Here is an 11,522-nt window from a genome sequence, read left to right on the forward strand (position 1 = left end):
GATGTTTTTATTTTTTGAGAGGACATTATAAAAAGGCGCGACATTTTTTCGCAGGAAAAAGCCACACGTTGACTGCAGATATTGAAGCTCGCCTTGCTGTATATACAGGAACGCAAAAATAATCTTTTTTTTTTTTTTCCCCTTTTTTACGTAAAGGTGCTGAATTTTTAATGAGCGCATAAATGTGAAAATACATGAATGTGATAATAGATTCACTTCTATACGTGTCAAATTGTGTGATTCATTTTTCAAAAAATTGCAACGCTGCTTTTAAAATCAGTGTAACAGTTGTCTTGTATTTTGCCTGTGCGGAATTTTTTTTTTTTTTCCTCCCCCCTTTTCGCTTGTTTCCCGCAACATTCACACAGCACGGCTAGCACCCTTATATTAACTGCTTTCCCCCCCAAAATGAAAAGCGCGTGCGTAGTTGTCTTTTCCTTCCTTTTGCTTGTTGCTTCGCAGGGCATTTGCGTTTGCTACAAAAATCCTCGCTTCAGTTCCCTGGCGATCAAGTCCGAAAAGGACTTATCGGAGTAATGGGGAAGACGAATTTTCCAGTCCACACAAGGATAATTGCCAACGCATTTTACATCTCCATGTGTTCCCTTCCATTTTTACGCATTCCCAACCGATGAGGTATAAGCAAATTTCACTGCCCCCTTTTTAGTGACTTGAGCGAATTGAACAAACTAAACGAAGAGCTAATTTCAAACGAAAGAGAAAATGAAGACGACGACGAGGATGACTATGAAGAGGAAAATCTCGAAAATTCCAATTTTGATGACATAGCTCGGGAGAGCCTCGAAAATGTGAGTTACTACTTTTATATACCAGCATTTTCACGTGGACCTTCGCAGATGCATGCACATATGAATAGCCATTTTCTCCTTTTTCTTTAAAAGGCCGAGGGGCAGGCAACTGTTGACCTTGAAAATGTAGAAATGGATAAACTCCTGGACGAAGGTTTTTTTTTTTTTTTTTTTCTTCTTCTACCCTTCTTTAGCACCCCTATGATTCTTTACCTTTACACACTCTGCTCATTTAACCCTTTTAAGAAATATTCAGGATAATTCAGGAACGACTGAAAAAGTTATGGTTAGGCAGGAAGGCACCAACTGTCGAATGATTCTTCCGGTCCTGCCGTTTTAGAGTTGCCACTTAGAGCTCATGACAATTTTGGCCTTCTTATGGTGCCCCCATTTAGGTACATTGGGAGTTGCAGGAGGGATTACTCCGGTGTCTGTCCTTTGGGTTAGCAAAGAGGGAGAAAGAAAACACATTGCTTGAAAATACGAAATGAAAGCTCGTCCACCGCACAATTAAAAACAGAATTACTCATTTGCGTGCTAACATTTTGAAATGCAAAAAAAAAAGAAAAAAAGGATGAAGATATAATGTTTGCACTTGTGCCAAAATTTACAGTGGAATGTCTGCCTCCACAGCAGCGGAGTTTTATGGGTGACTACACTCCTATTACCACTGCGCTTTTCTCTTTTCTAAGGATGGAAAGTATCCGCTTATGATGAGAATCTTTGCATCCCACCTGAAACGTACGAAGGACCGTAAGTTCTCCAAAAAAAAAAAAGGAAAAAATTCATCCTGACCTAGTGCAGTTACCCTGATACGTGTGTTCACCCTTTTGGTTAGCATGCCACTGGTCTTGTTTCGCTTCGTTGTTTTATTTATTTCATCACTATCCCCTTCGTGCAGATGCAGATCGATAGATTTTTCGAACAGCACAAATGTCGACAAGGAACTTTTCGCGTGGAAGTGTGAAGTGGAGTGGCCCTGCACGAACCGTAAGAGCAGAAATTTTATGTTGGGGGAGAAGCGAAGGGGCTGCCACACCTTCCCTGTATGATCATTTTGGTAAAACAATGCACCTATTTTTCACTAACATGGTGGAAAAAAATAAAAAAAACCATTACTATAAATGCTTTCCCTTTTTTAAGCCCCCAAATTAAGAGTCATGGAAAAGTGCCCCTTCAGATGGACCCTCGTGGGGAGTAATTTGTGCATAGCACCGGAGGTAAGTGCAAACCGCGCAGCGCGTTTTATTCATCTCGCGAGGAAAAAAAAAAGTAGACATGCAGATAGGCAAATATCATGCTTATTACACTTACAAACGGGTTTAATATGGTGCTCGAATGCTGAGTCTAGGATTTGGAGCAAAAGGGCAGTGAAACACTTGCAGCACCACACGCATATGCATGCCTAACTTTGAAAGTTGTGAATGGGAAACACTTCAGATAAAAATTCATGGCGCCGATATTTTACCCCCCATTTGAAGGATTACATTGGAAGGTGCTCCCCCGCCATGGACTTCGCAAATTACGATTACGAGACACGCGTTAGATGGGCCACTGAATGTAAAAGGAGAAATGGGAAAAAGGGGAAGAAAATAAGATCCCACGGATACACAAAATAGCATATGCCTTTACCAGAACAGTTGTCTTCTTTTCTCTTTCCACCATGGCTAACTGCACCATTTTGACATTTTTTTCTTGCGCGTCCTTTGAACCATATTTAGGTAACGTCCAGTGGGCTCCTGTAACTCAATCTGCACCTAAAATTGCAAAATCGAAGGACGGAATTTTGAGGACCTCCTCCGGGGGTCCCGTGGAAGAAAGTGGAAACATTATAAAAATCGTCCCAAGAAAGTGATTTTTCTTTTTTTTAAATTTGGAGCAAATATTGTGTCGCTTTTTCTTCCCATAAATGTGCTTATCCGTTTTCATAAAATAGTCAATTATTTGAGCATCACTTATTTTTAAAAATACAAAGTTTTATTAAAAATGTAAAAATTTTACAAAATGGTATGTTAATTAAAAAAAAAATTATGAACAGAACATCCGGGATGAGGGGGGAACAAGTTAGAGGTAGGGAAAAGTAAATTATGCCAAGAAAAAAGTGGACCCCTATATTTTTGCTATAAAGATGAGAGAATTTTTTCACAGACGTAACATTTTATCATATACAAATGAGCAATGGGGTCGCAAATAAACGCAGATGGTTATATTCAAATGGTGAAAAAAAAAAAAAAAAAAAATTAGCTGATTTGTGGTTTCCCAAACGGCATGCTGCTAATTTCGAGAATTACTGATTTTTTAATTTTAACAGATTATTGTTAATTTCTGTCTTCACTTCCTCTGGGTTCAAGTTTAGCGGATCATCCAACTCGTTTTTAAATCCCGGGATGCAGCCATTTTCGCACCTACACTTTCCCCCCAGGTAGGAAGGAATGTTCTGCAAAAAAGAAAAAATAAAATAAAATAAGCGGTTTGTTTTTTCACATGCAGATGGACGCTTTTGGCACATCCTCATAAGCTGACTTGTGCGTAGCAACCCCGATGCGCATTTCCCTGTCTATCTTTTGCGACCTACATTTTTATCTACTAGTACAGAGAACCATTCGCAATCCGCAGGTTCCTTGTTCGAAATAATTTTGGGGATTTCTAATTTGTTCAGCGTCCTGCGGCTTATCCCGAAGGTCTTAAGAGTTTCTATGGTTATTCTTATGTAGGACGGGGCGTTTATTAGGTACTGAACGGAAGGGGGGGAAGATGCGACGTTACGCAATGTTAATGTGTGCTATGAGAAGGGACGTACTCGAGGAGAAGTATAAGTGGGAAAATACGCCTCTATATATGTGCCCGATCAAATGCAGTAGGCGCTCTTCACCATCAAGCATGCACGTGTGCGGCTCAAAAGGAAGGGACCTACCGTTTTTCCAACCAACTGCGGATGCAGAAATTCGGACAGTTTTGACGTGTTGGCAAAAACTCTCAAAAATCTCCTATCAAATTTTTTCAACATAAATCCTTTTAAGTCGATAAAGCGAAAGGTTCGACAGATGAAGTTATGTTTTTTTGTGTTTTCATTACATACAACGAATTCATGTTCATTGGAGTAGACAATATAATCAATTAGGATACTTTCGGGGACGTGATCCAGGAGAAGGGTAAAATTACATAACTTAAGTCTGCCAATAACAATTGGTTGCTTATCTATGGTTGTCTTATGCGTACATGCAGCTAGGGACTTTTTTATTAGGGAATAATATGGCTTTATTCTAATTGGCAATATAACGTCTTCATCCGTTTTGAAGCATACTTTATTATTTTTTAGTAATGGCTGAATGTTGGTTTTCCTCCAAAGAATCGCTTTTTCAATGGAGTCTGCCGCTTCATCTAACTTTTCTCCATAGGAAAGAATGTACCTTACTATTATCGAATCCTCCGTCTTTTCGCTTATATTTTTTGTTTTCAATATGGACTTTATTTTCTTTATTTGTTCTCCATATTTCTTTATCAGTGCATCTAAGTTAGATGACAGCGCCCCCGCGTCCAAAGTCATATTTAACTTTTCGTGGGCACTTGGGGATTAGGGTGGTCGTCAGGGGTGCTTAAAAAGTATAATGTGGGTTTTCGATTTCGGCCAGGGGGTAATGCAACTGCGGAGTGCATGTGCTCCGGTCAGTGCTCCTTTACTGTGTTTGCAAGCATGCACACGTAGTCTCCCTCTCAGTGTGAACAGTTCTTTCGTTTCCCTATTATTTGGATCCTTTTCGAAGAAAAAAAGGAAAACACGTTAAAGGGAAAAGAAAAATTTCGCAGTGTCATAAGTTAACAAATTTAAACATATGATTTCCTTGCATTTAAAAAGAGCAGCTACTAACAAAACTTGAGATGCTCTAACAAAATGTATAATACTTAACACGGATAGACGATGGACACAATTTCTCATAATTTGGTAAACTTTCCGCAATTTTATCGAATTGTGTTGGTATATATCACAATTTTGTCATATGCGTCTTCCCCCCTCTACGTGTACAGATATGCGTGCACTCATATGTTAGGATATGTTGGGAACAAAAAAAAGGGAAAGGAAAAATATAGGAAAATAAAAACAAAACGTCAACCCTAAGAATAAGCTATTAAATCCAGTATGTTATTATAGGGTACAAGGGACAAAGTTGGACAAAAAAAGTAAATGAAAAGGGGAAAAAAAAAAAAAAAAAAACATTACATTATTAAATTGCATTACACTACCGCTATGCACTGCAGCACTTGGTCACTACAAAGGAATTAACTGCATAACAATGAATCATGTCAGAAACAAGCGAGAAAATTAGACAAAATTAAAATGTGTCCAAGTGCGAATATGAGGCATTTTTTCATCTTAATTAAAAATACTCATTTAAAAAGTGAAAAACAGTTTCCCCCTTGCGTGTTGAAAAAAAAAAAAAAAAAAAAGTATACACAAATTTACATAACTTCAAAATGTGCATATGGAAGGATTAAGACCAACACTGCGCCACTAACTCTCCATAAAAATTTACTGACATATTTGCGAACGTAAATGTAGTATTAGATTAAAGGGGAAACTTCATAATGGCCATTTAACGTAACAACAAAAGCTATTTTACAGCTAGCTAAAAAATCACTTTTTTTTTTTTTTTTTTTTTTTTTTTTATATAATGCATAAAGTTTGGGGAGCGGAAACGCTAGCGTGTGACGTTCGACAGGGGTAATAAAAAAACACGGGGTCAGTAAAGCGGCCTGAAAAATGGTGGACTCCAGTACAAGGCGCTGGGACGAACTCCAGTGTAAGTGGGGAGGCAAAAATCGGAAAAGACCGAGACTGTTTGACACAAATGGGGCAAAATGACAACACTGAAATATAGTAGCACGAATGAGACAGTGGGGACAGTACGATGTTGTAGGAAGACACGAAAATGGGAAGATGGGGTGGGTCAAAAGGTGACAACGCGAGCACAAACTGGGAAACAGCTAGATGAGCACATTCCTTTTACGCATTGTTAAAAAAAAAAAAAAAAGTTCGTGCAAATGAACGCTTAAATGAATGAATAAATTTAAAACAAAGTTGAAAGCAAATAGTTAAACGTGTCCCCGCCTTTTGTAAATCTGTTTTCTCACATTCCTTCATGTGCGTATACACATTTGGATAGTATAAAATGGGAATGTCACACGTCGTCGGTCATATGTTTGGGAAAATGCATTCACGTAAAGAAGGTTGGTCAATCCTCCCACGTTGCTTATACGTATGTACATACATACTCAATTACACGGTTCAAATTTGCATAAAAGGTCAAACTGGTTCTTTAACATAAACACATGAAAAAATACGCAGCGCATGTCACATAAATGTGAGTACATGGAACTATAAGTTATTCACAGTGGTCGCTTCGTTTTGGCTTCTTTAAATATTTATCATTTTAAAAGAAGGGGAGAAATCGTAAGAAAATTAAAAACACCCATATGGAAATATATAAGTATAAATCGCAGCACAGATATTGCAATATGCATAAAAAAAGGTAACCACATATGTAAGCACGTGTATGTATATTTACGTATGTTGCTTCATTCCCAGTGGTGGGTACACAACCTCCTCACAAGTTGGCTTCTTATGTGTAATGTAAAATACATGGATGATCACCCAATTAATAAGCAGGAGCATTTTTTCAGCATAAATAATATAGCACAGGAAAAAAAAAAAAAAAACGTTATTCCTTTTGTTTCCCTCCCCATTTGCTTAATTTTTTTTTTTTTTTTTATCACATTTTACGCTTGGCTTTTCTCAACCTGGGTCCGTATAAAAAAAAAAAAAAATTAAGCAAATGGGGCATTATTTTGTCTTTGCCACTACTACAATATATGTGAAGTTATTGCAAAAAGTAAAATATCTCCGTGCGTAGTGGCAACAAATTTATTCAAAAAGGCATTGTAATTTTCGTTGCGATTTTCGATGCATGCCATTTTACACGTACATATGTAAATAACACAGTATAGTGATTTCGTAGAAGGTTGAATATGCCACAGCAGGGATGGAAAGACTCTTCGTTTGCGTGAACTCACCGACGGCAAAACTGGTGGCTCCAGTTAATCGCCGCAAAGCCTTATTCATGGCTTTCGAATGATCGTGTAAATTAGTGAAGAAGAATCACTCACCATTATCGTTAAAGCAGAATGCGTAATTTTAAGTTTGACCGCCGTTTTTCCTTGGAGAATGAATTGAAAAATTCGCGAGCGCCTCGATTTTGGCGAAGTGCACATAAGTAGTGTGGGCGCGTATAATAATACATTATGAGTTTGAATGGAATGACCACGGAAATTTCCCATTTTTTTGCAGAACACATTTGCAAGCCTCCTTTTGGCCCCGTTTGTATACATGTTTATATGTATAAATATATTGTGTATATTATTATGTTACGTTTCTTTTCACGACCACACGCCCGCGTTAATCTGGCGTTTTGCACGAATTCATAATTGTGACCAGACAGTCCCACCCCCCCATGCGCACTGCACACTTTTGTCTGCTTCCTCAATTTATAAAGAAAGGAAAGTGTAAAAAATGGACCCAAGTGCTTATAAAAATTTCCCCGTTTTCTACTTGAAGCGGAAAGGTACGCGGAGAGAAAATTGAAGGGGCAGCCACCGTAAAGAGACCTCAAAATGTAGGAAATTGTCCATCCCTGTAAACCCTTTTCAAACGCTTGGCACACCAAAAAGGGTGTTACCGAAAGGTGCGCAGCTAACATATAAATGCCCCTCGTTCTTCTTTTCACCTTTCCCACATGTACCACCAAAAGAACCAGTAAACGTGGAGAACGAGAAATTGATGCCCAACCTAAACACACTAGAAGAGTACATTAATGTCTGTTTCAGCAATCTACCTTACCAAGAACTATTTGTAGATAATAAAAAGAAGTTCCAAATCGAAGGCTTATGTGATTTTTTTGTTTTTTACAACTGCGATAGTGTTATATGCGCATTGATAGAGAAACATTGTAAAAATAAAACGTTATGTTTTCTTAGTGATTTGTGTGAAAAAATAGACAATCAATACTTCCAAAATGGGGATCATTTTTTAAAACATTTTGTAAAAACATGGAATAATTTTTCGTCCGTTGTAGTTCATTTAGACGAACTGTTCAAGTCCTTCAGGACGTATAATAAAATTGCCTGCTCCAATTTTGAGTGCCCATCATACATATTTAATCAGTTATGGAAGAAGTGCATAAATAGGTGTGTACGTGTGAAGAGGATCCTCATTCGCAGCGCTTGTGATTATTTAAAATGTGACAAGGTGTTTTGTGAAACGAAGTTTTATCAGTACATTTGTATGAACATGCACGATGATGCTTTGGAGGGCAGGGAAAATGAATGCGGTGGGGTCTCTCTTCCCCGTGGAGCGGTGAGCGTGGTTGGTACGGCTAGTCTCAGCGGAGATAATTACACCGTGCAGAACCGTTGGAGCGTAAATTCTAACAAGGCCAATGGAAACATGAAAAAGTACTCCGTTTCGTTCAGGATCGACGAGGGCGACAACGGAAAAGACTGTGACAGCGGTGGGGAGGAAGTAAAAATGGGGGAGCCTGGAAAGGGAAGGGACATCAGTGATAATACATATGTTAGCCCTTCCCCCCTGGATAATACGCATATGGGGATAGAAAATGAACAGAATGACAATATTCATGGGAATAACCCTGGCAACCTTTTCGGTGCAAGTCAGGAGGGAACGAAAGAGCAACAAATAGATGACAAGCTGCTGTGTGCAGGTCTGAGGATAATAGAAATGCTGGGACTGTATGACGAATTTGAGCAAACATACAAAAACGATACGCAGGAATATTACGTGGAGAAGGTAAAGGAGCATATGTCGAAGGATGGAATTGACCCAGAGGAGAAGGAAGATACCAATTCGAAAAAGCCAAACGCGAAACGTGACCTCCCCGAGGAAATCGAAAATTACCTGTGCCACGAACAAATGAGATGTCGGAAATTTTTAAAAGAAGAAACAGAAATAGCTATTTTAAAAATGCTAAAGGAAGAATTAATAGTAAGAAACAAAGACATACTTTTTAAAAATGTGTACATAAAGCATTATATTGAGAATGAGAAGTATGACAGTCTGAGGATGCTCTACCTATTTTCCCTTCACATGAACGACACGGAAAATTTTTGTGATATATTTTTCAAAGCAGTGGAGGAAATAGGCCTTGAAATAATAGACGAAGTGCTAAAAAAAAGAGACAATTTAAATACCCTCTACGATGCACTCATACGATTAGTAAATTATAAACTAAACATTGACAGAGTGATTATCATCTCCTTTCGATATTCTTCTTTCTTTACAAACAAATGGAAAGAAGTTTTCGAGCATTTTCTGAACAAGGGAAATCATGCAGAGAATTACATGCCAGTAATACTCAGCATTTACCTGAACAATTTATTGATGATGTATAATACAGGCTTGAAAAAGCTGAAGAAATATTACATAATAAATAAACAGCTGAGGAAGGGAAGAAGCAAGAAAAATAACTTCCTCTTTGAGAAGAACTGGTACAGTTTTTGCAACGAATCTGTTATCGAGGGGGTGGAACAGGAAAGCTCAATTTCGACGGACAGCGATACAATGATGGTGATTAAGAAGTATTTAAAGAATAAGAAAAGAAAAAGAAAATTCCATCACGGGGTGTCACACTCACACACCGGTGAAGAAAGTAACCATTATGATATCCACGCCGCAGAAACCAACTACAGTAGCGACAGCTGTGATGAAGAAATGATACACGTCCACACAGAAAAAATGGAAAAGCTATTTAAAAAGTACCACGACGTAGGGAAGTACATTATAAACACAGTTACCATAATTCTAAGTCTTTTTAAATACCTAAGTGATAAAGAAAAATTTGAAAAATATTATCGAACATTTATGTGTAAACGATTAATAAATGACAAAAGTTTTAACATCGTTCTGGACGTGAAAGTTTTTAAAACTCTTAAAAAAGAATGTGGTCCTCAATTTACCAAAAAAATTGAAACCATATTGAAGGATATGAAATATTCATGTAAAGGCATGCAGGATTTTTACAGAGAAATTTCACACGATGGTATAAAATTACTCAAAAAGAAAAAGTACGCCGTTAACGTTATATATAATGATGTGTGGGAACACAACAAATTAGAGGGTGATATTATTTACCCCGAAGCTATAAGGTTATGTAATGATTATTTTTGCAAATATTATGCACTTGCGAATAAGGCAAAAAATATTAAGTTCCTTCCATTATATGGACTATGCACTTTGAAAGTCGATTTGGGGAAAATAAAAGGGAAAAAATATTCTACTTCGAGTGGCTCCTCTTGGGAAAATGCAGACCATCGTGAAGTGGCAAAGCATTTGGCATGTACAGAAAGGGGCACCAGAGGTGCTAGAAGAAGTAGCAGGAACGGTCCCCACAAGAGCGAACACAATGTTCATGAAGAGGAAAATTGCAAAAATCAGAAGAGGTTCCTTTTCACCGTAACCATCCTGCAAGCAACCGTTTTGATGCTATTCAATGAGAAGCCCCAATACAGCATAACCGAATTGACCGACCTGACAGGATTCTCCAGGGACCATTTAATAGAGTACTTACAAGCCATATACACTGGCTACGAAACGAACATTTTGATGTATGATGAAGCAAGTGAAATTTTTCAGTTAAATGTGAACTTCCAAACGGACAATAAATATTTAGTGGTTAGCTATTCAGACCAGACGTATAAGGACAACACAGCCATACCTGCGTTGACACAGGACGACAAGGAGTTGGAAGACAGAAGCCTACACATGGATGCATCCATTGTGAAGTTTTTAAAAACATGTGGAAAAGCATCCGAGAGGGACATTTGTGCGCATACTCGCCAAAAAGTTAACAATTGCACGAATGAGCAAATTAAAAGCAGGCTGGCATCCCTCATTAGTAGGGAGTTTATATTCTTGCAAAATAATACTTACTATTTTGAGTTGTGAAGTTCATGCGTGTGGGAGGTACACAAAATGTGACACTCTAGGAAAGAAATAATAAATGTTTTACCTTTTTTTTTTTTTTTATTTAATTCAAAACGTTTGTGAGGAATTAGGTCTTTCCCTTTCTTTGCATTGCATTTCTTGGTGAGTGAACGCATTTTTGCCCTACCCCCTTGAATGTCCTAATTGGGGGTGTCCTTATGTGCGTGCGTGAGTACGTGCCGCCGCCCTTTAAGAGAATCACCAACACTTTAGCAACCCACATGGATGCCCTTCCAAAGTTAAATTTGATTAAATTTCTTAACAAAAAAACGTTTGACCTTATACTGACAGTTTTCATTTTAAATTACGTGAAAAAAAAAAAAATGGTTAAGAAGTTTATTAAAAACAAATAACTAAAATTTTTCAATACTTGGATTTTAAATAAAAAGGCGGGAAACATACATAAATGCGCATACATCTGCAGCACACACATGTGCAAAAAAAAAGACAATCATCTACATACTTGCATGGACATATTGAAAAAATGAGAAATCAAAAACAAATTTAACAACATTACAACACGACCAGCATAGTGACACCTGACCAGGCATAGGCACTGACGTGTAAAATGAAAAAAAAAATCCAACATTTTTTACCAAAAAAAAAAAAAACAGCTGCACATGTATAATCATAGACAACAAAAAAAAAAAAAAAAAAAATGA

General features: G+C 37.6%; 3 protein-coding genes across 3 annotated transcripts; 2 read left to right on the plus strand and 1 right to left on the minus strand.

Annotated features, from left to right (window-relative positions):
• Positions 1-251: 251 nt before the first annotated feature.
• On the plus strand, positions 252-2,664 carry PCOAH_00033800 (Uncharacterized protein; the record flags this gene model as incomplete). Its single annotated transcript, XM_020060174.1, has 10 exons — positions 252-533; positions 668-809; positions 903-963; positions 1,056-1,095; positions 1,205-1,251; positions 1,502-1,562; positions 1,711-1,799; positions 1,953-2,029; positions 2,291-2,369; positions 2,531-2,664. 10 exons carry the CDS (start codon positions 409-411, stop codon positions 2,662-2,664), a joined length of 855 nt encoding a protein of 284 aa, XP_019915619.1.
• A 432-nt stretch (positions 2,665-3,096) lies between these two features.
• Positions 3,097-4,356, minus strand: PCOAH_00033810 (Sec14-like cytosolic factor; the record flags this gene model as incomplete). The annotated part of the gene is made up of 3 exons (XM_020060175.1): positions 3,097-3,246; positions 3,385-3,543; positions 3,724-4,356. 3 exons carry the CDS (start codon positions 4,354-4,356, stop codon positions 3,097-3,099), a joined length of 942 nt encoding a protein of 313 aa, XP_019915766.1.
• A 3,018-nt stretch (positions 4,357-7,374) lies between these two features.
• PCOAH_00033820 (Cullin-like protein) lies at positions 7,375-10,821 on the plus strand (the record flags this gene model as incomplete). The annotated part of the gene is made up of 2 exons (XM_020060176.1): positions 7,375-7,426; positions 7,613-10,821. The coding sequence occupies 2 exons, from the start codon at positions 7,375-7,377 to the stop codon at positions 10,819-10,821; spliced, it is 3,261 nt and encodes a 1,086-aa protein (XP_019915857.1).
• Between the last annotated feature and the right edge of the window lie 701 nt (positions 10,822-11,522).

This window comes from Plasmodium coatneyi, chromosome 11 (assembly GCF_001680005.1).
Source record: "Plasmodium coatneyi strain Hackeri chromosome 11, complete sequence".
Classification (NCBI taxonomy): Eukaryota; Apicomplexa; class Aconoidasida; order Haemosporida; family Plasmodiidae; genus Plasmodium; species Plasmodium coatneyi.